At 37.0% G+C, this 27,533-nt stretch overlaps 1 protein-coding gene across 3 annotated transcripts in view; it reads right to left on the reverse strand.

Moving 5' to 3' along the window:
- Positions 1-48: 48 nt before the first annotated feature.
- The window catches only part of mink1 (misshapen-like kinase 1), a 47,378-nt gene continuing 19,893 nt past the window's right edge, over positions 49-27,533 (reverse strand). The window contains exons 11-32 of one of the 3 annotated variants that reach the window (XM_067407061.1): positions 26,589-26,799; positions 22,110-22,220; positions 21,343-21,429; positions 19,853-20,029; positions 19,612-19,773; positions 18,101-18,367; positions 17,854-17,933; positions 17,663-17,766; positions 16,261-16,355; positions 16,006-16,029; positions 14,495-14,643; positions 14,266-14,386; positions 13,809-13,925; positions 13,546-13,657; positions 12,298-12,453; positions 9,117-9,260; positions 8,852-8,986; positions 7,518-7,618; positions 6,717-6,866; positions 6,375-6,534; positions 6,148-6,287; positions 49-4,494 (exon numbers count right to left, since the gene is read on the reverse strand). In XM_067407061.1, the coding sequence (XP_067263162.1) occupies positions 4,411-4,494; positions 6,148-6,287; positions 6,375-6,534; positions 6,717-6,866; positions 7,518-7,618; positions 8,852-8,986; positions 9,117-9,260; positions 12,298-12,453; positions 13,546-13,657; positions 13,809-13,925; positions 14,266-14,386; positions 14,495-14,643; positions 16,006-16,029; positions 16,261-16,355; positions 17,663-17,766; positions 17,854-17,933; positions 18,101-18,367; positions 19,612-19,773; positions 19,853-20,029; positions 21,343-21,429; positions 22,110-22,220; positions 26,589-26,799 (2,887 nt within the window). In that variant the 3' untranslated portion in view covers positions 49-4,410. The remainder of the gene's footprint in view (positions 4,495-6,147; positions 6,288-6,374; positions 6,535-6,716; positions 6,867-7,517; positions 7,619-8,851; positions 8,987-9,116; positions 9,261-12,297; positions 12,454-13,545; positions 13,658-13,808; positions 13,926-14,265; positions 14,387-14,494; positions 14,644-16,005; positions 16,030-16,260; positions 16,356-17,662; positions 17,767-17,853; positions 17,934-18,100; positions 18,368-19,611; positions 19,774-19,852; positions 20,030-21,342; positions 21,430-22,109; positions 22,221-26,588; positions 26,800-27,533) is intronic. The other 2 variants (XM_067407063.1, XM_067407062.1) reach the window with 2 other exon arrangements.

Below are 27,533 nucleotides of genomic sequence, written 5' to 3' on the forward strand. Positions count from 1 at the left end.
CTAATAAAGTGAGCATGGAGAAAACGAAAAAGAAAAAAAAGAATTACACCATTGTAACAGAGATCAAGTTATTTTAATTCTCAAATAATGCTGTATTGAGACATTACAGACATGTGAATGCATTCAATCTTTAAGACTTAAAATCATCTGTTCATGAAATCATCTGAAGCATTCCTTTTCCTAAACAGAATCACTAAAAATGTCTGAAACATCTACTTTTTTTCTGAAACAATTTTTTTTTTAAAGTAAATGAAAAGAATAATAATCAACCCATCACAGAGGATCAACTTTGTCAAGACCTCCAAAACCAACCTTTAACCTCTCCTGGCTACTGCTATGAGATTGAACCAAAAGCACAAAGTAAAAGAACTACAAATGATGAACTCTTTCTCTTTGGAGTAGTAAATATTTTACAAAAACCAGCTAAGGGATTAATTTTGTATTACTAGAGAACGACAAGAGAAATGCCACTTGTTAACATAGTGCTAATAGCACGTAGAGTAGATAAATATCTCAAACACAGCAGTAAAGGCCTTAAAACGAAAACCAGACAGCTCCACGTCTCTCTAAGACCGCTACACACATGACCTGGTCTAGCTTTTTAAAGACTGACTGGTTTAAAATTATGCTCTTGCTGGATATAAAAGAGACTGGGCATTTAATGATAAACATTTGTTCAGATCTGTTGCAGACTCTAGGAAGGGGATGGAGTGTAAACTACAGTCTGTACAAGTGCACCTAAACCATGGATTCTGTAAAACTCGTACAAGCCTTCAAAAGATCAGTTTAATAAACCAGAATAAAACAAACCCATTACATTCAATAACGTCTGCAATAAAGCCAACAACGTGTACCTTCAAATCAACCCGACACATGAGATTTCACGTCAATGTGAGCTTTTGTATGAGATCAGGACTGTGGTCAGTTGCTGCAAAATGACTAAAAGTGTTCAATTTGGTCGTCAGTGGCATTTACAAACATGACGGGAGTCGCATCTGTGGCTTGAGTCCAGTGATGATGTGTGTATGTTTGACCATGCTGGTCCTCAATAGCTTTCAACTGGTCTTGTTTTTTTCTCCCCCCGCTCTCTTTCCTCTGAAGGAATAATGAACAGCACACACGCGGATATACACGCAAAAATAGCTCTCCTATTCACACATGCACAGTCGCACACCCACACGCTCTCTTTTATAACACTCGCTGGGAAAAAGGAGGGGAGAGAGAGACGAGTCTAACTGAATGTACAGCCGTATGTGCAGCTCGACACGGAGATGCTTTGTGCTCCAAAAGACGCTGTTACATATATCAATGCAATTGTTTAGCCATTTTTACTGATAAGGTTACAGTCATTAAATTCTTTTTTGTCACATCAACTTAGGTCAAAAAGAAGAAGAAAAATTCAGGGATTATATATATTTTGTATATATTTATATATACACACACGCACACATTTCCTTCTTTCATTTCCTTTCATCCCGACAGGCCATGGTAATCCAAATATAAACTCTTCTATCTAATTTATAAATTTATATTTCCCCTCCTGTTCTTTATTATATCATATCATAATTCTGCTATAAAAACCTAAATTCTGTCAGTCCATTAGAGTGAACGCTGTTACACACATTTACTATTAAACAAAGGCAAAATCTCAGCAAATTCCAAGAGCTCTTGGGATGCCGGGGACTGTTACATCACACGTATGTGAGCAGCTCCTCACCATGACAACCCGAACCTTTTGTGAACCTCCGGCATGAAAACCAGAGGCTTTCCCTATTTGGCAAAATGATATAGCCACTGAAATGGGAGCTACAAGTCTCACCATCACACACTTTGGAACGAAGAGCTCACCGTGTCATGTAACTGTAGGGCGTTTGAACTGTAATAGGGTGTTAAATAAACATCGAAATACTGCGGAGGAACGCACTGCCTTCAGACTGGAGGAATGAACTCTATATGGCATGGCTTTGTGCTAAAACAGAGTGAGAGGAGCCTGTCTTGGTGCTCTGGCTATTGTCAGTTTAAGTGCACTTTGTTGGCACGAGACCTATAACTGCGCACTGGACTTTTCTCTTCCCTGAACTTCAGTTCTTATTGAAACAATCACATGCTCAACGTGCTCTCTCACACACACATGCACACAATCAATCAAATACACCCAACCCTAATCCAAGGCACTGTTATTTCAGTAAACATGGCAGTTTGATTTACTAAGCAAGAAAATGCTTAAGTTCAATAGCAAGTAAGAGATGAGGGGCGAGAACAAATGAGTCTCAGAGAGAGTGAATCAGTTATAATGGCACAGTAGTGTTCAAGTTCAGTTTGGTTCTGATCACCTACAGATGATGAAAAATCTAACTATTAGTCTCCGCCTCTCTCTGAAATGCAACTATTTATAATTATTTGTCTGAAGTGTTGTGCCGCAATTTTAAATGATGACTGGCTGAATGTGTCATCGGCATTTAGTGGTCGTCTAGACTTTGCGACAGCAGCCAATAAGTCCGGAGGGAGGGGAGGGACAATTAGGTAACCGACGATGATTGTGCCGCCACAAGCTACTTTACAAATCAGTGCTAAAAATCATTTAGTGTGAATAACTAGAAAAATATTCAGGAAGGATCAAAGTGCATCAAATTTCTGTGATTAGAGTACACAAACTTGTTACAGTGATATACCATCTTTGTCAAATAGTCTAGATTGTGAAGGTATTCTATTCGTGTAAATGTAGATTATCTGCATGGAAATGAGTGAAAAGCTTGAGAATAATCTCTGGTCTAGTATTGCAGAGCTGGAGACAGTAACACCAGACGTAAACCCGTCACTAATCCTTAAACTATTGCTTTATACTGATCCTACTGTATCTTACCGATTAATATTTCCCACTGAGACACTCACACACATACACACACTGAACATTTGCACACTGTCAAATAAACAAAAGAATATTCTTGCTCCGATCCACCCAAGTCCTTGTCTAAAACATGACGTTTCTGTTGCTAAAAACGGTGGGGTGCAAATATTAAACAAAAAAGTCTGATCAAATGCACACGTCCCTGATGAACTACAAGCCTGCCTAAAAAAAACCTACACTTTCCATAAGCAATTTTGACAGCACAAACACGACTCAGTTAGGAAATCACTCTCAAGTGTATTACACAGTCGTGTAGTGACTGAACTCCTAAAAAAAAAAAAAAAAATCATGTGCCTACTGAATACAAATTAGACTTATCTAAATACGATTATGGCTGCTATGTACAATTTACATTGTGACAACCGAACTATACGTTTATGCTGCCAAAAAGTGCTTTCAATCATATCCGGAGTAACTTACTGTATCTTCCTACCTAAAATCAGAATAACCCAAGAGAAACTCCCTCATAAAACTTCGAACGAGAACGAGCACACAGCACGTATTGCAATAGAACAGCTATAGAACAGCAGATAATAAAAGTAGGAATAATACCAAATACGTTTACATACGGAGAATATTAAACTGTAGTATATATGATGATACTTCTCACATAGAAAGAAAAAAAAAAAAGTGCTTTGAAAAGCAAAACCAGAGACTGTTGCTCCATTGTGGGCGACTTGGTCTCACCAGCTGACTAGTGGAAAAGTAAAATGCTAAATTCTGCTTCATAAGCGGTCACCAACATTTCCATTGAACAAATAGTTTGGTGACATAGGCATCAGATTATTGTTTATACATCAAGAAAGTGAAAACCTTCCCTCATTCGGAAGGAAAGCCATTTTAGAATATGTTAAAACTCATATTTTTAAATCAGATTCTAAACTTCTACTTGTTGAAAGAAAACATTATATCACTTTTATCTGAAACTCTGAATGCAACCAATAACAAACGACTACTACACTATACAGTGGAAATGGAAAATTACAGATGTTGCAGTACCACCTCACACCACTGGAGTTTCAAGTTGTTTCTGCTGCTCAAAGTAGCTTATAAAGTCTCTCAAACACACACACCGCTGCTGCAGCGTCACAAGACGCGCAACATACGAACGATTCTCATAGTTTACACGCATTTCTAGAACAATAATGTACAGTTATCCTTTTCGTCTGGTCCTAAAAACATCAGAAATATTAGCAGAGAGGAACGTTGGCCCCAGTGAGCTGAAAGCTAACCCATAATTAGATGAACACAACATTGAGGTCAGCAGTGCGCTCACGGCAGACACACGCACGCCTTGTACAGTTGGCTCAGAGATCACAGGAGAATGGTGAAGGAGTGTCTTCAGGAAGATGTGAAGTAAATAACTCTATGTGTTTGTTATATCTGTAGGTTTGTTTGTGTATTTACACAGTGTATGTGGCTGTAGTTGTGTGTGAGGACTCTCTCTCTTCAGTGTTTGTATGTGTGCACACAGCAGAATCTATGTTTATGTGGCGGCTCTTTCACCAATTCATAATGCAGTTTCTGTTGAGGGTCATAAAGTAGACCTGACTGCTGCCGCCAGAACGTACTGATGCAAAAAACACCTGAAAGAAAGGGGGGAAAAAAACATGATTACAGTATAAAGTGGATGAGCTTTTTGAAAAAAATATATTCTGTGTATTTGTACGCAGTAAATAATATTTTAAATATTACCTTCTTTTAAAAATTACATAACATTATGTAAATTATGACACCAGTAACAATTTGTTTTCTACAGGATAATCTTAACACATTTTTTACATGAATTATAGTGTTTATCAGTATTTTTTAATACAGTTTGGTGTTGTTTATTTAATGTTTATTCCTAGAAAAGAAACACATAATTCAGGGGTTTTAACTGTATTTAGATATTAGTCCCATATTTTGGCAACAGAATTGCAAAACTTGCAGACAACGTAAAACATATTAATATTAATAATACATATAATATTAGGGCTGTAACGATATGCGATATGAAACCGAAATCGCGATACGCATGTCCACGAACCTGTATCGCGATGTGATAAGGCAGAATCGCGACACACCCCTTCCAACTCCCAGAGTTATCCTTCCTGTCCAGATCCAATGCTACCACATTTTTAAATTACTATAAGTATTAGGGGTGTAACGATTTATCGTAGATGGTGTGTCTCAATCAGCTCTAGTTCAGTAAGTGTTTTTCGAGCATACATTGAATCTTGCAAGCAGGTTTAAACGTTTCTCATGTCAGTCTCTTGCATGGTCGCGTGAGAAAAGTCGTGGCTTTCTTTCACCGCAGTGCACAGCAACAGCTGTGCTCACAGAAAAGCAAAAGACGCTTGCGATGCTTTGCTTTAAGAAGTTCTGAGGGGCCGTTCACATATTGCGTCTTTTCCGCGTGCAAGTCAGTTATTATTTTCAAATGTAGCCGCGCGGTAGGCGCGCTCATAATGGGATCGACGCGCATGCAATTCTCAAATGCCGCAAGCGCACAGCAGGTCGTGTGACAAGAATCAACCGATCAGCTATGGCCTTTCCGTAACAAAACATCAAAAGCTCAGCCGAACAGCTGATCATAGCTGTACATGGTGGTTTTTATATCTTATCTCCATCAATATATCTCGTAGTAAAATTAATGCAAGGGCTAGAAATCATTTATCCTTTGCAGAAACATCCTGATCCTCTTGGAGAGCCCAGTTCAAGGTTGCATATCAACGACCGACGCCACGGGAGCGCAAGTGCTTTGGAAAGAAGGAGAAGCGGTGCGGCCGCGCCTTCCATGCATTTTTAGACGCGATATGTGAACGGCCCCTATTCATAATTCTAAGTTCATGTTAAATTTAACATTTTTTTTTCAGTGACAGACAGCCCTATTCAACTTAATTTGAAAACAGAAGGTTTTTATTAAACCTTGAAATGTGATCTTGTATGTACAACAAGGAAAATTATTGAACTTTGTTCATGTTTTTTTAATAAATCTTGTTCGAATTTCAGTTTCATTTTGTTCAAAATATTGTGATACGTATCGTATCGTTACACCCCTATATAATATGTAAACAATTTCTTTTATTTTGAACAACTATTAATTTATTTTCATCTCTTGAGGTTTAGTTAAGTATCTACTTTAGTATCTGCTTTCATTCTGAAAAAGAAAGGAGGCCCTATTTGTGTTTTGCTAACCCCATTGTGTAAAGTGCAGTGTGTGTGTGTGTGTGTGTGAATGTGTAAAAATATATCACCTTGTCATTTCTTTCACACAGGAACTTAAGCCTCTGAGCTCTCTTGTGCATGAAGACTCCATCAAGGTGTCCCGTCTCAACAGAACGGATCTCAATGGCTTTTTCTCCCCAGCCCATAATCTGATTAGAGCAAATGTGGGCTGTACACAAAACACAAATACGAAGACTATAAGAATATTTTATACAGAATACAGAATATGTTTGTGTGTGTGTCTGTGTACACTCACCCACTGATGTGGGCATTTCTCCCCACTGCAGCACAACATCTTTAATGATGCGTCCGTACGTGTTGACATAAACACCCTCATCCTCATAACACAACAGCATCTCCATCCCATCGGAATTGGGCAGGAATACAATGGCGTGAGGAGTCACCTGTGACTGGATCTACGGCGACAGACAGATGCGCAGAAAGCAAGAGAAAGAGGGAAACAAAGATCAAAGGAGATTCATTTCTCTCTAAATGTCCATTAAACTTTCTTCTTTATTTTCCAATTGATCAAATTACTGATCGCTCCCGTGTAATCTTGTGAAAAAGTTTTGGTGCATCACATGACGGCATAACTCACATGTACAGGAATGTAGATGTCATAGTTGTTTCCAGAGTCAACATCAATGGCGTGGAAGCCAGCACTTGACCCATAGATGACTTTTAACCTCTGACCCTCTTCCACTGTGAGGTCAACCAACAGAGGCCTATGTGGCAGGTCTCCAAATGACTGGGAAGAATGACACGTACGAATGAGTAGAAGGCAAAAATTACAGCACATTACAGAGATTATGTGGAATGATGAAGCAATTTTTTATTTATTTTATTTATTTATTTTACAAAAATCAGATAAGTTAGAATATTGCTGTAATATTTTAAAGGAATGCAAAAAACAACTTATAAACAAAAACTGCTTCTCTCTCTCTCTCAAAAAAAGGTACTTGCTATTTTCTATTACTATTTATATATAGTGTAGTATTATTTATTATTACTTACACTACCATTTACAAGTTTGGGATCAGTAAGATTTTTTTTGTTTGTTTTTGAAAGAAGTCTCTCTTTCTCTCCAAGTCTGTTTATTTGCTCAAAAAATACAGTAAAAACAGAAATATTGTGAAATATTACTTTTTAAAATGACTGTTTTCTATTTTAACATATTGAAAAGCTGAATTTGCAACATCATCACTCCAGTCTGCAGTCACATGATCCTTTAGAAATCATTCCAATATGCTGAACAAAAAAAAAAAATCATTTACTGACCCCAAAATTCCCCCCAACCTGTGTTTTATTTATTTATTTTACATTTGAAGTGCCCAGTAAAACATGTAAGTACAATACATAATAAATAAAAATCTGACATTAAGACAAAATTGTGGTCTACCTTGAAGGCCATGAATTTGTGGTAAGGTTTGGGAGCCCAGGCGTAAACCTCCACCGCATTCTTCAGAGCAATAACCAGAAACTTAATCCTTTCATATTTCACTGGGAAAATAAACAAAAATGTTCATAGCACCTTTAATAAATGTCATGAAGTACTTTAGAAGAGTAGGAGGCCAAAGTAAAAGATAAAAGTATCTTGCCTAAGGTCTTCTGAACTAGCTTGTGTTTCTTTTTTGGTTAGCCACAAGCCAGTAGTAGTGTACACTGTCATTACTCTCAATATTTCACAATGTGTTGGGTATATTGCAATTAACATTATGTGGCAAATACTCTGTATAGAACGCCTCCCGTCCAATAATCGTGCTTTGTTACTTCTGATAGGAAATAAACTCTCAGCTTTCAAATTCAGTCCATTTTATCATGAAATTCAAACAATAAATGGCGTTTTGACACTCTTAAATGTGACATGATGGATCACTGTAGGTGCCTCAGTTCGAGAGGCAGAGCAAGTCTTTTCTTTCACTTTAATACAAGTTACAGCACACACTCACTAAAAAAAAAAAAAAAAATGCATGGACATCCAAAATATATGTTTAAAGCAGGGGTGTCCAAAGTCAGTCCTGGAGGGCCACTGTCCTGCAGAGTTTAGCTGAAACTCACCTCAATACACCTGCCTAGAAGTTGGTAGTATGCCTAGTGAGACCTTGATCAGCTTGTTCAGGTGTGTTTAATTGGGGTTGGAGCTAACCTTTGCAGGACAGTGGCCCTCCAGGAGCAGGATTGGACACCTCTGGTTTAAAGATACAGCTTGCCAAAATGAATCTCGTCTCGTGATCGCTCAGTCAGTATATCAACCGCAGATAAATAATCAATAAAACGTCTTGTGAACAATGTCACTTAACATTGCATTTACCTCAGAAAAATGATTCAATGTTCACAGTTCACTAGTTAGCTATCAAAAACACTAGAGACAAACTCATTTACTGTTAATTATATATGTATATTTAAATAAATTTGCCACGAAGATAAGAGTTTATGAAAACTACTTTATACAAATGTTATAATTTGTTATAATTTCTGAAAATAAATACCAGTTGAATATAATTGCTGCTCTGTTGTTAATTTTAACTTTTAATATTATAGTAATGTACCAAATGAGAGGGTTCCCTGTATAGTTTACAGGATAAGTTAGGAGAGATTTTTTCCTAAAGAAAAATCAAACTATTGGTATTGGTATCTGCAGATATCATTCTGAATAATCGGCTATTAATATCGGCTGAGAAATGTATTACTGGTGCATCTCTATAATTTAGCAGTCTATTAGTGTACACTTACCCACTTTGTAGTGGACACAGCCCTCCATTTCCCCTACAGTGGTCCAGCCCTGTTTCTTCTCCACCTCTGGGTCATTATGGAGGATTTTATTCCTCAGCCAGGCCAAATAATACACACGCACTTTATTCTTCTTGCCTGAGAGAGAGATACTGAACATGAAGATCCTCTAAATGAAAGTGTGCTTGTATGTATCCACGTGTCCTGACAGAGTGATGAGTAGATGTATGTGTGTATGTGTAAAGTGATGAATAAGTCAGTGTATAACCTGATATAGTGATGAGGAGGTTCAGTCCCTCCAGAACATCCATTTGCTGAAATCTGCGTGAGTTGATCAGCGGATAAACTTTACCCTGGCCACTTCGATCCAGCAGCTTCAGACCGTTCTCTGTCCCTACCAGCAGATTCACACCTGACAGAATAAACACAGTTATAACACACACCCTAATGACCTATAAAATGCACAAAAGCAGTGTTTGGGGAGCCACTCTGAAAATATATCTTGTCGAGCTTTGGGCTACATTAAATTTAAAGTAATTCAGGTGCCTTTTGAAAAGGCAAGTTTGACAGTCTCTGTAGGAGTAGCAGCAAAAACAAAACAATTACACCATATAAATCGGCAGAAAACTTTTTTGTGAAACTTGGGGAAAAAAAATTGAAATTCTTTGAGCTAAGAAACATGGCCATATGCCAAGTTATTCCACAGTTATAATGTTTTTTGGCCATATTTTATGAACTTTGGCCAGTGGGTGGCACTGTCACCAAACTAGTCTTGCACATTCAGTGAATTAAGGCAATGACAACAAAGTTCAAATCAGTACATCTAAGTGTTACACAGATATAGCCACACATCCTGTATGAACTTATACTGTGCCAAATGCTGTAAATAACATTTGACTGACAAGTGACAAGCTGATGACAGCAGGACGTGTTTGGAAAAGAGATTTGGGCAGAAAAATCAAGGCAAGGATAAAAATCACTTGTTGCCCTGGCATCGCCGCAGAACCAGAGGAAAAGGTTCTGTTTCTAGGACACTTGCTTCAAATGTTTTTAGCCAAAATGTGCATCAAATTTTGAACAGTTGGTACTCTAGGGTTTGAGACTATAGTTAGGAACAGGGACATTGAGACACGCTCTCATCAGCGAGTCAAATTGCACACACTTCATACAATAACTTCACTATCAAAAGAACATGTAAAATGCTTTGTGACTGGAATTTTTTTTTTGAATTCGAAATGAAACACTCAAACAGACCACTGAGCTAAAATTACCCAAAATGACCCAATGCTACTTGAAATCAAGGACATTTTAGGAAAGTGCTCTCGATGAGCTAACTTGGCCATGTCTCTTTTGTACGCTAGCTCGAGTTGTTAACAGCTCTCTCAACAGTAGATCTACATGTGTTCAGATTGCGACACTGAATTAATCTACCACATAATCTGACATGTTTTATCACACTACACCACTAATAAGTTACTATGAAATCAAAATTGACTATTCTTATTCTTTTTGGAATATTGCAGTATTTATTATAAATAATTTATCTGTGCACTTTTTTTTTAAATGCATGTGCCCTCGTAATCTTTAGTCAAAATAACTTCCCCTCCCTTGTAACAACATCTCTTCTTTTCTCTTATGACAACCAGTCACTCACATGAGATCACAGCAAACCACAATGATCCAACTATGCAAGCAATTTTCAATGGCCAAAATCAAGTTCTGTCTAAATTTTTTTCTTGTTTCACTCAGATAAATGTCACAATATGGAGGATAAGACTTTCACAACTTTCACAACAGTTTCATTACGACTTTAAAAAAAGACAGCTGAGAGTCTGTCAAGAAGACAAAAGTCATTGGAAGACAAAGTCTTCAAGTTTAATTCTATTTTAAATCACGATCAGTTTCATTTGGATGTTCCTCTCCCTGGTATAATGATGATCTGATTGCAATGAAGACATCATGTCGTTTAATGGAGCGTAGGTGGCGTATGTCTGGCTTGACTGTCCATCAACAGGCTTATTTGATTAATTTATACTCCAGTCCGATGCTTCATGAAGCAGTGTTTTGAAATCGGCCATCACTATATAAGTTTTTATTTTGTGTTTTGGCGCTCCAAAAATATTCTTGTCGCTTTATAATATTAATATTGAACCACTGTACTCACATGAACTGATTTAAATATGTTTTAGTACCTTTACGGATCTTGAGAGAGGAAATGTCATTGCTCCCTATGAAGGCATCACAGAGCCATCGGATTTCAACTAAAATATCTTAATTTGTGTTCCGAAGATTAACGAAGGTCTTACGGGTGTGGAACTAAATGAGGGTAAGTAATAAATGATATAATTTTCATTTTTGAGTGAACTAACCCTTTAAGTGTGGATGGCTCTACACTGGAATTTCAAACAAAATTAAAACATGTAGGGGTGATATTTGATGCACATTTAACATTTGTTCCCCATGTTCAGAACACTATAAAGACATCATTCTTTCATCTCAAAAATATTGCCAGATTGCATCCTATGCTGTCACCTCTGGTGGCTGAAAAGTTGACCAATATCTTTGGGTTTTCTCGTATTGATTATTGTAATGCTTTGCTGGTCGGGGTCTCAAATGCTACCCTAAATAAATTACAGCTGGTTCAAAATTCAGCCGGAACCAGGAAAAGGGATCACATCACTCCAACCTTGAGCTTTACATTGGCTCCCTCTCAGATTTCATGTTCATTTTAAAATTCTCATGCTTACTTATAAAGCTTTGAATGGTTTGGCTCCTCACCATCTCTCTGAGCTTTTAGCCCCCTACACATCTGTGCGTGCTCTCCGCTCTTTGGAAAATGGCCTTTTAATCGTTCCACGTACCCGTTTAAAATCTATGGGTGATAGGGCGTTTTCTTCAGTCGCTCCAAGACTTTGGAATTCCTGGCCTGCTCGAATTAGGCAAGCAGAATCCCTTAGTATTTTTAAATCTTTCCCTAAAGCTTCTTTCTTTAGGGTAGCTTTTACTTGATTATATTGAAATTGTTAATTTACTTGTTTTTGATAGTATGTTCTTATTTGGTGTGTTTTTTATATCTCACTTATTTTAAATTATTGTTTGTATAATTGTACGTTTTCTTTTTTTTTCTTCTTCTGTGAAGCTACTTTTTTAAGGCGCTATAGAAAATAAAGTTTTTTCTTATTATTATATATTAAGAAAAATGTAGTTGGTTAGTATAGCAAACACTGGCACGCACACACACACACACACACACACACACACACACACACACACACACACACACACACACACACACACACACACACACACACACACACACACACACACACACACACACACACACACACACACACACACACACACACACACACACACACACACACACACACACACACACACACACACACACACACACACACACACACACCCCGCTCTCGTTCAGCTCTTACCCCAGAGAGCAGCACAGAGTATCTCAGAGTTGAATCTCTTCTTGTATTTGCGGATTTCAGGAGTGTCACTAACTGGACGAGTGTTGGTGGGATTGACATTGACCATGGAGCCTTTCCTCACCTCCAGCTTCAGCTGCTCAAAACGAGAGCCCAGACCTACAACACCCACAAACGACACATGCAGAGAACAGAAAAGCACAGCAGTGAGTGACTGAGTCATCAGTCAGCATCAACTTCACAACAATGAAGCAATGATCGCAGATGATTTTCTTAATCAGTTCTTTTGTTTTCCAGTAAAAACATATAAGGATCCTTAAAACAAGACACACATACTTTCAAATAAATACATTTTTACATCAAGACATATTTAAAAAAGACTTTAGATATACAAAGACGGTATATACGGTATAGATATTACTATGAATTGATAAAATAGGTGTTGAAATGTTGCGTAGGCAGTCAAAATGCAAATATCTGTTGCAGTGTGACGTCACAAACAGACGGAAGTGGAAAACAAGTCATTTTGTCAGCTTGGTTTCAATAAATAGTATTTTTCTGGCGAGGATACTTTTTTCAGGTGTTTTTAATAGTAAAATGTCCTCTTATATGTCAAAAAAGTCATTCCCCTTAAATGCTTTCTGAGCAGATGAAACAACATTTAAAGGTGATAGAGAGGATTTTTTCGTTGACTGAGAATCCAAAGACTGTTAGTGAGTTTTTGAAATGAGCGCATGCGTAAGAACAGCCCCCCTCCTTCACAGCTTCAAAGGAACGCCTCCCAAAACTCGTGCACGAGTATTGGAACACGAGTGTTTACCACCAGCATTCGCCGTGTAGTGTTTGTGGATTCATTATGTCGGACTCACCGCAGGTAACTCATAATCTGCAGTTGTTATTCCTGTCTCCTGACAAAAACATTGCATGCAGCGCCTGTGGAGTGTGGAAAGTTACTGGAGAGTGCAGCCACGCTAGTCTCTCACAAGGAACGTCACGGCAGTGATTTACAAGCCAGAGGGCCAATCGATTGGCTGATGTTTTAAGGCCCTACCTCGTGCACAGATGATGTATATTAATATTATTACTTTCAGTGCACCTAATAAATAGTCTTTTATCAGTTAGTAAAGACAGTTTCAAGTAATATTGCAAAAATGTATAAAACAAAACATCCTTTTTAGCACCTTTAAGGAAAAAAGGTCCATGTGAGATATACAAAATACCCAGTAATTGTCAGTAAATTTAATACCATACCTCCAACAGACATGTTATCTCCTGTGCCCCCTGATGGTTGGTACATTCCTAGGTCCACAAAAGTAGTAAAAGAGGACTTCCCAGAGGCCTTCACCAATCCCCTGGACTGATACTGAAATTGATTGCATGATCTGAGTTAAACAATCATCTACATACATGTTGTGCAGTGTTTCTCTTATTGACTCAAACACAATAAGAAAACATGATAAAATTATATATGGTGGAGAGAATGAAGCTTTAAAAGTTAGGTGGGCAGAGCTCACATCATAGGCAGAGTCTTTCCCAGGGGAAGAGTGGGAGGCTGAGTCTGTGGGAGAGTGGGAGGGCTGAACCACATCAGGCAGGTTGGTGTATCCATTATGACTACGCTTCTCTGGAGTCTGCCAGAAACAAACACACAGAAACAAACACATTGGAACTGGTATTATTCATGTTATACTCACTTTCACATGAAAAAAAGGTCCATCAAAAGTAGTAAACCCATTTTTTTTTTTTTTTGAGGCATTGAGGGATACTACTGATTGAAACTCTCTAACTAGATAGTGAGCAACCCCCCAAACAAAACCATCACAGAAAACATTATACATTTTATTAAAAAAAAGTTTTAGTATGTTTATTTAGACATTAGAATTACAGGGAGGGCTAAATGTCCTTGAAACATGAATACATTTAGTCCTCATAATGTAGGCACACACACGCACGCATGCACACACTTCCTACCCTCTGTACAAGCATGGTTTGGTCTCCATATCCCCCAGCACGTTCTTCGTCTCCTCCTTCACCTTCCTCCTCCTCATGGACCACCATAGTGTTTACAGAGTCAGAATCTGCATCACGTGGGCTGATACACATTAAAAGAAAAAAAATATGAAAACCAAAAAACAACAAACCATACAGACTTTTTATCTGACAATGAACCATGAAAAATTCACATTTCATTGTATCCTACCGGTCAGTAGGGCTTTCCTCTTCTGCTCCCTCTCCACTTTCACTCTCTTCACTGCTTTCACTGCTTTCAGAGGAAGAGGAGTAGTCGTTAGCCTTCACCGGGGGCCGTGGCTGCTCCTCTGCCCGCTCCTTAGAGTACAGGCCATGGTCCTGACACATTCACATGAAGAAGAAATCAACAGGCAAGTGAGCAACACTTCATCACATCTCACATCTAGAGTCACCATTACTTTAATATTGGATCCCCCCAGAATGAGTTGGAACGTAAGATTTTGATTATCATGCATTCTGTCTTTCAAAAGCTATATGGAGAGTGGAGGGTGTGGTGTGGGTGTGGGAATGGGATTTTGGGTGGGAAGGCAGAATGTGGTTATACAAAGGCTGCAAACGTGGGACTGTCCCTCTACACATGCTGATGGTTGTAGATGGGTGAAAACAACAGGACAGAGAATTATGAAGAAAAACACATGATGCTATGCAATGGCCTGAGATGCATGTATACATAGCGCAATCAAAGTTCACCAAAATATTCTGTCATCTTTCTTTCTTCTGTGGAACACCAAAAAATACAGTTTAATAATGTCCACACATGTCACATGATCAAATAATGAAAGCCAATGGGGTCAAAAATGGGGCCTTTTTTATTATTATTTTTTAAATATCCCTTTAAGACTCCACTACAAAATGGCTGTAGACAGTTTTTGTCTATTTAATGCTTTTCTCATCTTCCTTTACTCATCTGAACACATCTTCATTGAGGTACCTTTGTCAGAAAACAAGCAATACTGTTCAAAAGTTTGATGTTGGTAAGATGTTTTAGAAAGAAGTCCTTTATGCTTACCAAGGCTGATCTATAATATATATATACATTTTTTTTAAATCAAAAATGTTTTCTATTTTAATACATTATAAATGTAATTAATGCCTGTGATGCAAAGCTGAATTTTTAGCATCATTACTTCAGTCTTCAGTTTCACATGATCCTTCAGAAATCATTCTAATATGCTGATTTGCTGCATTTCTTATAATCATGGTTGAAAACAGTTGTGCTGATTTTTTTAATTTAATGAATAAAATGTTCATTAGAACAAATAGAAAACATTAACAAACATATTAAACATATCAGTCTTTACTGTCACTTTTGATCAGTTTAATGCATCCTTGCCGAATAAAAGTATTAATATCTTTCAACAAACAAAAAAACACTGACCCCAAACTTTTGAATGATATTGTGCGATTATTCATTCACTTGATTAATCATCAGCATTTCAATCTTCATCAGCATTTTAAGCACTGTAATTAATTCGAATGACAGACTTAATATTTTATATTTTAAATCTTATGTGATTTATGCAGTGTTTAACCAGAATTACATTTTTATTTCCTTATTTTCAACATGTAATGAAAAAACACAACATTCATTTGACATTTAGCCTCATCACAAGAAAATGTAAACATGCAAGAACACACACCGATACAGACTCATGCTGATACACAGATACGGGCACTGACCTCTCCTATTGCTCTCTTATAGCTCTGAGGGCAGGAAGAGGGAGGGAAAAGAGATTGATGAGAGGAGAGAGGGATGAGAAGGATAAAGGGAGAGGAGGATATGTAAGGAACAGAGGTTAGTGTTTAGAGGAGGGCCGAGTGTGTTCATTCTATACAAGACACAAGCGAATGATTTGGGACTCTTTGTGCATGAGTGTGTGCATTTTAACATGTGACTCTTTTGTTTATGTGAGTGTGTGTGTCTCTTTATCTCACCGCTGGCCTGCTGGGCCTTGATGAGGTTCGGGATTCTCCTGGTTTGTGTCGGCCGTCATGAGAGAGGGTGGGGGAGGAATCCATCTTGGATGAGCCTGAAATGAACCCCCAACATTATACACTTTATAACTGTTGCAGACAAACCCTGTTTTCCAATTTTGAATGTCCCCAGATGTTCCCAAATGGAATTTTGTCAGATTTAGCCATCTTTTCCTCCGAGTAAACATTTTCTATTTTGCATTTTCACGTCTATTAAGTAGTCCCACCGGGATTTTGCATAAAAGTACAATTATCTGTAAATATTTTTGTGCATAATTACCAAATTTGTGGGCCTGGTCCCCCATGCACAAAAAAATGGTGGCACCAGTGTAGAAATACTCATAATTCTGCTTTTCAGGTGAACATGTATTGATTCATTTTATTTGGGATTTTGATTAGCTAATATTGCTTTTCTCCCTCTAAGGTCTTTTTACAGTCAAATTGTGGAAATAGGACAAAATGAAAGCTGGTGCAAAGACTGCAGAGTTTCCTTTCCTGCAAGTGCAAAAACAAAAACAAAAAAACAAAACAAAACAAAACAAAACAAAAAAAATCTTGGAGGGATTGATTAAGGCATTATTTAGTATGATTATTTGGTCCCACTTTATATTAAGTGGCCTTAACTGCTATGTAATTACATTTAAATTAACCATTTAATACAATGCACTTAATGTGTAAATAAATGTTTTTACGCTGTACTTATGTAAAAAATACCTGCATGTAATTACAACTGCAATTAATTTCTGTAATTACATTTATAATTACACTGTTGACCCATCCCTGACATGTTAACCCACCCTTAAACCTACCTATACCACCAAACCTGTCCCATAACCTTACCGGTATCCATCTCAATAGCAGCAAAACTATTTTGCAATACAACTTGAACACAATAAGTACATTGTACTTATTTTTGACATAAGTACATGGTAGTTAAGGCCACTTAATATAAAGTGGGACCGATTATTAAGCAACATAGGTGATATCAATAATGTGGATCACCATGCACCAATGTGAATTTTTCCATATATCCTAATCATTTGTTAACATGTATTAATAACTTCAATGAGCTCATTGTTTCTGCCTTAATTAATATATTGCTTAAATTAATAAATTGTTAGCTAACTGTGTGATATGTATATGTACAATTCTGAAACTTGCATAGGTTACCTCTGATAACAGATCACACATAACTGTAATGTTGGTATGCATTTTTTGTAAAGCCGCTTTGAAACTATATGTAATGTGAAAAGCGCTATACAAATAATTGTGAATTGAATTGAAAAACTGAATATCAGATTTTAGTATGGGGGGGTGATGTGGCACCACAATGTTGGCAAAACATGAGCCGCACAAGACTCACTGAGTATGCGGTGTCTCTCTAGAGAGCCGGTCTGTGGCAGGTTGGACATGATGCTCATGCTGTCTCCTCTCTCCCAGCGCTCATTGCGACTCAGATCAGGATTACTGACATGGAAAAAAAACACAGGGTGCAGGAGTCAGTGGAGTCATATGATGTGTGTCACTTCAGTTGAATGTGTTTGTGTGCGTTACCTTGCTCGGACTGGGTGTCTGATACCGGAGGAGAGATTTGTGTTCAGTGCAGTGGCTATGGAGGCCGTTCTCTGAGGAATCTAAGGGAGATAGAGGGACAAGGAATTATGGGAAAATTATACATATAATCACAATGAATGATATTAATGATCACTGATTACATTGTTTGTTTGTACAAGCCTTTTTAGTGCCGGATTTACAAAAACTGTTTGAGAGAGAAAAAAATTCTGTAATTATTCTATCTTACTTTAGGAGGTTGTTCAATCTCAGGAAGACGGATCCAGGGTCCTCGGTCATCTCTCATTGGTCGAGACTGAGGGGCGGGGGTCTCTGAGGTAGGGTCAGAGTTTTGACGGACAAGTTCTCTGGAGTGTAGAGGACGAGGTGTGGGTGTGGGAGAGGGATCCTGGGTGGGGAAGGCGGACATGGTCTTAGTGGGCTGATCGCAAAGAGACTGAGAGCGAGGGACAGGAGCGGCATACGGTTTTAACGGCACCAGGTGGGCCATCTGGAACTACGGTAGATGGGAGGGAGGATGAGAGAACAGGATAAGATATGAGACAGAAAAAAGTATGTCGACGTAAGCCAAGGTAGACCAATTGGTCATGGTTAGATTTTTATTTAAGAGGTAAGTTGGGATGTTTTTTTTTTTTGCAAATGAGGTTTAGAAGAGTGTTTTAGAGAGCAGAAATAAGGAAAGCAGTTTACAGGCCATTGGGGTTGGGCAGCAGAGCAAGGTAGAAGATCCAGTGCAGGATACACAAGTGAAGAGGATGTTCCCAAAAATGATGGAGGATTACAGAGGAAGCAAGTGGGCCCCACAGGAAAGAAAAAGAAAAAAGAAAAAAAAAAAAAGAAAGAAAGTCATTGAACAGAGAGTAAAGTGTTAGCCAGATCATGCAGGATTAAAGAACAGAAATGATGGCATCCTCCTTCTAATCACAGTCTTTTTCTTTTCAAGGCTTTTTTAAGGGTATTATTAATCAATTAAAAGGCAGTACATGATAATGACAAATAAATCATCTAAATAATCGCTAATAACCACAAATCAATATTTGCTGAAGAAACTGTAAATGCACAATACCGTTTCAAAAGTTTGGGGTCAGCAAAATGTTCTTTTTTTTTTTAAGATTTTTTTTTTTTCCAGCAAAGAACGTAAAAAATTATTTAAAAAATTAGGGTAAAAGACATTTATAATGTTACAAAATTTCTATTTCCAATAAATAGTTCTTTTGAACTTACTATTCATTAAAGAATCAGGAAAAAAAAGATCACGTTTTCCACAAAAATGTGAAGCAGCACGACTGCTTTCAACATTGATGAGAAGAATTGTATATTTGAGTGACTGTCGACTTTTTTTTATAAGAAAAATGTTACCGACCACACACTTTTGAATGATAATGTACATAATTCAAAGGCATTAAATTACTGAGGTGGACACATAAAAAGTGTCTTTAGAAATCAATATATTGTTTTGTATTTGCATTTCTATATAATTACATATAATGCATTAACTGGAATACAGTCTACAGCAACCCAATCCATTTCATCAGTCCAAAGCTCATGGAGTCTATCAGATTCACACAGATGTGTTCTTGTATTCTCTCTGTATGTACTATTTTTCCAAAGATTTTATTATTATTTTAAACAGTAGTCTTATTATTTTTTAACAAATATTTATTAGCACTGCATTCTAGCTGAATATGACAGCTGAGATTTGGCTGATATACACAGGGAATAAAATGACAGGTTGCACACCTTTCCTTGCCCACCCTGTGGTTCTACAGGTCTCTGCATAGGTGGAGTCTGTGAAGCTCCTGATTGGCTGATTGATTCTGAACGGGATTGGATGTTGGTGTCAGAGACTGTAGTGCAGATTTTGGGAGAGCCCTGTCTGTTCAATTTACTGCGCTCCTCAACCTTAGAAACAAAAAATGAGAATTTATATTGTGACAGTTCGATTCTGAGCACTACTGTCTTCAGCAGGGTCCAAGTGTACCTCTCTAGCCCAGGCTGGTTTGTTATTCTCTAGGTTCTTGCTGTAGTGGTACATCTGTGGTTTCTTGTCTTGTTGCTGCTGCTGCTGCAGTGAGACGAGGTATGCGTGCTCCTGCTGCAGCTGTCTCTGAAGTCTCTCCGACTGTCTCTGCTCCTCCAGCTGTTTACGCTTATATTCCTACACACACACACGAACAAACAATTAATAACTTATTAACTAGCAAAATGTGAAGACATTGCACTGCATTTTTTGCAGGCACAGGAAATAACACCACATGCGCAAACACACAGACACAAACAAAAATGTAAAACATATGCCTCTTCCCAACATGCAAAGGAAATAATTATGAATTAATGAATAACTACACACAAAAATATGATTATTTGAGTTTTAGATCAAGGCTCACATTCCCTGAAGATCTTGACAAAATACAATGTTTACTGTACAACTAAACAATGAAAGAAAAACATTTCCCTTAGCTGTACAATTCTTCTGTTAAGGATTTGTGATGTAATTATTGTGTGTAATTATGTCATATTGGTATATTTTCTTTTGATATTTTGACCTTATCCTCAATTAAATTGTACATTTACAATGAAACTAATCCAAGAAATATAAACAAAATAACAAATGATCAAATCAACCCTTTAAGTTATATTAACAAACACACACAGAGCTGTGAAGACACACACGAGTCAAGTTTGATGAGTCTCACTTCAGCAAAGGTGCTCATGTTTAAGAACGGGGTCTAAAACCGGTGTTGTGTTTTAATTTATAAATAAACTACCATTCAAAAGTTTGGGGTCAGTAAAGTTTTTTTTTTTTATTTTTAATTAAAACTTTTATTCAACAAGGATGCAATAAATTGACCAGTAATTACATGCGTGTTGTTACAAAAGATTTCTATTTCAAATAAAAACTATCTATCAAAGAATCCTGATAAAAATGTGTCACAGTTTCCGCAAAAATATTAAGCAGCACAATTGTTTTCAACATTAATAAGAAGTGTTTCCTGAGTAGCAAATCAGAGTATTAGAGTGATTTCTGTTGGATCATATGACACTAGAAATAACTAGAAAACAATTATTTTACAAGTGTAATAATATTTCACAGTAATACTGTTTTTAATCAAATACATTTTAATTTTAAATGTTAATTTAACTTATTTTATTTCAATTTGGGAGGGACAATGAAACATTTAGCTCAACTTGAGCTTCTTAACACTAGCTTTGAGTGTATTTAACTTAATATTGTATTTTTCTTTAATGCATATTTTCATAAAATTAGTTTAAGACCAAACAATAATTAAAGACCCCTGCTCCAGAACATTTCAAAACTCTCCTTTGTAAGTTTCCAATTCTGAAACCAGGAGTCTAATCATTCAGGCACGATCGTAGCATCCTGTAACATGAGACGCATCAAAACTGGCTGAGGACTGACAGGACCAGAGCAAGAAAGAAACAGAGGGAAGAGAAAGAAAGGAGTGTTACCATTAGCAATGCCTGCTCCTGCAGTAATTGTTGCTGCAGTATCTCTAACTGCCGCTGTTCTTCCTCCAACTTATGTCTTATAAACTCCTATAGAGAGAGGGATGAAGAGAGAGAGAGAGAGAGAGAGAAGTGGGGAGCAGTGGAGGAGTAAGAGACAGATCAGAATAGACTCAAAAGGATGGAATAAAAAGACATTTGAGGAAGCGGACAGATACACCTGTCTGTGCAGCCTCTGAAGATAGAGGCAGACATTTTAAAGTGTTTCTGATGGGCTTTTTAAAATGGCTGAAGACACCTCGACAGAATGAAGAGATTTGTTCCAAGCGCTTCATTCACTTACTGCGGTAGAGCCGTAACGTCACGCCGCTTTTATAATCTTAAAATGGCATGCAATGAGTGTTTACAAGTGGTTCCTGTCACTCTGAGCAATGTGTTGTGTATGTGTGCGTTTCTCCAGTCGTTTAGTGGAGGAAAACTGAAGGAAGTGTGATGTGAGGCATGTACATGTGAGGTCGTTTTGAAGAGTGTGTCCTGTGGCACATTGTGCACTAATTCATGCTGATTGGTCTTTTGTGTTTCTGTCAGTTCGAATTGTATTGAATGTAGGGCTGTACACGGCTCACCCACACACACACACTGCGTTTGAGAACCTGCTGCCATGGCAACCACTCCACAGACATTCCAGGGCCAGAGCTGTGCTGAGTGGAACACCCACGCTAGGCTGCGATTGGCCGGCCGGCTGCAGTTCTGTGACTGTGATTGGTTACCTGCTCTCTCTCTGCCATCCTCCTGTCCTCCTCTCGTCTCATGTCATCGAGTCTCCGGTGAGGAGCTTTATCCTGTTGCTGCCGCACCATCTCTCTCTCCTTCCTCTGTTGCTGTGTGTGAGAGAGAGAGAGAAAGAGAGAGAGTGAGTCACTTAAACATATTTGGCTGAAATAATGAGAGCCTTCCTGTTGCTAAAAATCATCTAATGCTTTTGAGAAGGGAAATTAAGGGGGAGAGAACAGGGAACATAGCCAGAGAAAAGAGAGAAAGCAAAAGTGACTAAGACGTTGGGCACAGTTATGGTGAGAGAGGGTGAGTATAGTGATATTGGTGAGTCAGTGCACTGCGGTGCTGTATTCAGTCAGTTAGTGGCTAGATGGTGCTGGTGTCACCCTGTACCTATACAGCATGTAACTTTGGATAGCAAACCTAAACTATCATTCCCAACACAAGTCATTTTACAATACAATGAATCATTTGAATTTAAATGTCCACTGATAGCAAAACCATGTTTGTGACAAAATTATGGGATTTTAAACTGTCTCAATTATATATTGTATTATTATATATATAATTTATAATATAATATGATTATTATATATATATATATATATATATATATATATATATATATATATATATATATATATATATATATATATATATATATATATATATATATATATATATAAAACAAGTATTAGAGATGATGAGAAAAACATCTTGCTCTTCAATGGAAGAACATCTGTCTGATAAATAACAAATTTACTTATGATTAGTGAGCTAGAAATAGTGCAAAGAGTTAAATATTAATTTTAAATTAATATTAAAACCTACTATTATCACTTTAATAATTATGTTTTTATTAATATTACTACTAATAATAATAATTATTATTATTCTATCATATAATACCATTTAAAAGTTTGTGGTCAGTAGTCTCTTCTGCTCACCATTCTGCATTTATTTGATCAAAAATACAGTAAAAACAGTAATATTGTGAGATTTATTGTGAGACTATTACTTAGTTTTCTATTTGAATATTTGTTCACACTTTAGTTTAGGGTCCAATTCTCACTATTAACAAACTATTAAAGATGAATATTGTTTGCTTATAAACTATTAAATTACTGCTTATTAATAGTTAGAAAGGTAGTTGTTAAAGGGTTAGTTCTCCCCAAAATTAATTTTCTGTCATTGATTACTCACCCTCATGTCGTTCCACACCCATAAGACCTTCGTTCAACTTCGGAACACAATTTAAGATATTTTTCTTGAATTCTTAGAGCTTCTGACCTCCCTATACAAAGCAATGTCATAACCAATTTTAAGGCCCAGAAAGGTAGTAAAGACATCGTTAAAATAGTCCATGTGACTAGAGTGGTTCAAACTTAATGTTATGAATAATTGGGCCTTGAAATTTATTATAACATTGCTGTGTATAGGAAGGTCAGAAGCCCTCGGATTTCACAAAAAATATCTTAATTTGTGTTCCGAAGATGAACGAAGGTCTTACGGGTGTGAAAAAGCATGTGAGTGATGACAGAAATTTCATTTTTGGGTAAACTAACCGTTTCAGTTTAGGTATTATGTAGGAATTAAGGGATATAGAATATGGTCATGCAGAATAAGGCATTAATATGTGCTTTATATGTACTAATAAACAGCCAATATCCGAGCAATATGCATGCTAACAAAAAACTAGTTAATAGTGAGTATTGGACACTAAACTAATCTGTTACTGAACAGTTGCTGATTTTGTGCTTTGTAAACATTTCTTCTTATTATCAATGTTAAAAACAATGTGGCTTAATATTTTTATGGAAACCGATGCATTTTGTCACCCCAGAATTCTTTTCGAAATGCATTTATTCAGCATTTGAAATGGAAATCTTTTCTAACACTGAAAATGTCTTTACAGTCATTTTTGTTCAATTGATTGCATCTTTGCTGAATAAAAGTAACAACTTTTGAATGGTAGTGTATTATTAAATGAAAATATTATATATTTCAGCTCAAAATATTCCTTTGCTTTAAATGGGATTGCAAATTTGGTCAGATTTTCAATGTGGTCTCATACTTTTGTACCCTAATATATATAGTTAATTAAGTGCCGTCTTCTATAGCCCCCAGCAAACATCTCTTGATCCCACATGGTCTTGATTTAATTAGCTTAGCTGTTAGGGTCTTGACTTTGGGAATCTTTCTTAGTGTACAAAGCCAGCCATGAATATAATGGCTTATGATGTTCAGTACATAACAAATACACATACTCCTTTGTGTTGTGGCCTATTCATCACCCCATGTCTCTATCAGCTAGTGCAGGACTAATCAGGCAATCATGCTAATCATGTCCTTCCACAGTCATCCAGTAACAATGACCACTCAAACTAATTCAATTAAAAGTCTGACTTTGCAGAGTATGAAGAGTTCTTATTCATTTACCAGGCTTGTCTCTCAAATTCACCTACATGTGCCTCACAAAATTCCACAAATACCTCCCTGTGTTCACTTTAAAGAAGAAAGACCGGCTCCAGATAAGAGAAAAATGTTCAGCACTTCAACAAACACTGCTGTAAATCTTCTGGCTGTGATGTACGGTGTATGTCAAACACTGAATATTCTAAAATGTTCTCCTCGTATAAACTTTTAGCCCCATTCAATGTAGTGTTCTGATCTATGTTCAGTTCAATATTCATTGACAGGAGATAAAATCTAAAATACTTCAAGGATTAGGTCACTAAACAACGAAAATCTTGTCATTATTTACTCATGTTATTCTAAACCTGTATCACCTTATTTCTGTGGAACCCAAAATTTAATGAAAGTAAATAAAGACTGGAGCTGTTACCCTTCAGAAAAAGTTGCAAAAAAGTTTGGTTGTGTGTGGTTCATATTGATGGGTGATATGGCCCAATTTTTTTTTTTTTTTTGCTAAATTGCGATATAGGTATATATTCTTATTAGGGGTGTAACGGTACACAAAACTCACGGTTCAGTACGTACCTCGGTTTTGAAGTCACGGTTCGGTACAGTTTTCGATACAGCAGGTGGAGAGAAAACTAAACATAAAATTGCTTTTTTTTATTATTAAACAGAGGTTTACTGAACAAATTGTGTTTTTGTCTTTAAATATATTAAATTAAATTAAAACTAAAAGTTTCTTAAGGATAAAGAAAATGATCTCTGCTAATGCTATAAACTATGTAGGGAGCCCTGACTTGAAAGAAGCCCAAACTATTAGCCTAAATTCAATTGCTTTTTATTTTTAGATAAAATGATCAACACTCAAATAACTAATTGTATGCAAACCTGTAAGCTGATCCTAAGGCAGTTTTTGCATTAACTTCTAAATGTTTTTACTCCAATTCGTTGTTGAAATATAATCATTTCTACACAGTGGCTGTTATTTTAACATCAGATTTATTTAAACACATTAAATAGCCTAATCAGGATATCACTAAAAGATTAAGTAAAATAATGAATATATTGGCTAATACAGTGCATATATTAAGCGAAAGAGTTCATTTCTCTAGCGAACTAACAAGCTGTGAACACTGAATGGCTTTTCTGAGGTAAATGCATCATGACATATTGTTGAATACGGACGCTTTCATTGATGTCTTTCCACCGTTGAAACACTGAATGAGCGAATACATGAGATATGACCGTTTCAGTAAGTTGTACTGAATCTTGCAACATACCTTCAGATGTTCTTTCATGTTTATTCTGTAACTAGTATTAAGGAGGAAGAGATGAACACATTCAGTTGCGCTCCGCGCTCGCGCTGCTGGTTGAACTGAGGCGCCTGTACAGTGATCTGTCACCCCACACGTCAAAATGGCATTTTCTGTTTAAACTTCATGATTTCGTGGACAGAATTTGAAGGATGACACTTTGTTTCATCGAAAGAAACAAAACGCAGAGCTTATTGCGGTTATTGGTGGTGAATATTGGTTGCAATGTAATGCTTCGGTACACACATGCACCGTACCGAAAGCCTGTACCGAAACGGTTCGGTACAAATACGTGTACTGTTACACCCCTAATTCTTACATTTTCTACTTTTTTCTATTTTAAATGTTATTTCAAATCTTGCCCAATGTTGTCCTACAAACAACGTTCATATTGAAGGCCATGAAAACAAATATAGTGAATGTAACCATATAGGCTATTTTATATATTATGTGCCAATAAGTGGTTAAGACACATTACATTCTAATATTTACATTCTATATTGTCCACTCCTAACAGCAAAATGGAGATTTTTGCAAGAATTACTAACATTTACAAATGGAGATTTTACCTGTGAAATGTAAGTTATGCACAGAGGAAAACACCACATCCCAAATAGCTCAAGTTTCTGTCAGTACACGTATACAGACCACTTTTTATGATTAGCACTCTGCCCTCATTATTTCCTGTGTGAAAAAAGACGTTGTTCAGTGACTTTCATGTGCATATGCAAGCATGTGTACCTCCTCTAAGCGACGCCTCTGTTCTTTCTGCTCCTCTATCCGTTTCTGCCGGTCATGCAGCAGCTGGCGTTTGTGCTCCTCGGGGTCTCTGCGCTGAGCGGCGAGCTGCGCCTGCTGTCGTTTTAAGGCCTCTGAACGCTCCTTATTCTCTTGCTGCAGCCGCAGGAAATCTCTCCGCAATGTCGACTCACCAGGAACATTCAAAATAGAGCTTCAGACAGAAATAAACAGAAAAAGAGGAAAGTCAGATGATATAAAAAGTTAAGGTTTGCAAGGAGGACTGTACTGTATGTTAATTTCTCTTTAAGTTACGTCAAGGGCATTTACTCATGTGCAAGTGAGTAAAGGCATTGATCCAATGTTGAGTAATACGATAAAGCATTAATGGAGCATTACGAGGGACCATCTATGCACATAAAACTGTTCCCTAAACAAATCCATTATAGATGAAATCTGTCATTTCTGCCACAAAGCTCCAAGCACAGTTGCAAAAACAATGATTGTTTCCAAATAGCAGTTGTCATGATTTGATGATCCCACCTTAAACATACAAATGGCTTACTTAATACTGACTCATTCAGACATGTATAGACAGGTCTCAAATCTTTTCTCACAAGTTTGATTTGAATCAAAAGAGAATTTCAATCAAGCCATGTCAAGGAAAATTCTCAAGGAAAATTGATTACCAAATCAAATCTCAAGTGAAATGATCCACTACTTTATGTGAAGTCTCAGGTCAATTATCTAATAGTTTAAGTCAAGTTGCAAGACCATTTTCTTCCCACTTAAATGCCTAGTTCACCTAAAAATGAAATTTCTGTCATTAATAACTCACCCTCATGTCGTTCCAAACCCGTAAGACCTTTGTTCATCTTCAGAACACAAATTAAGATATTTTTCATGTTCAAGGTCCAAAAAAGTAGTAAAGACATCGTTATAATAGTC

Source organism: Chanodichthys erythropterus, chromosome 13 (genome assembly GCF_024489055.1).
Source record: "Chanodichthys erythropterus isolate Z2021 chromosome 13, ASM2448905v1, whole genome shotgun sequence".
Lineage (NCBI taxonomy): Eukaryota > Metazoa > Chordata > Actinopteri > Cypriniformes > Xenocyprididae > Chanodichthys > Chanodichthys erythropterus.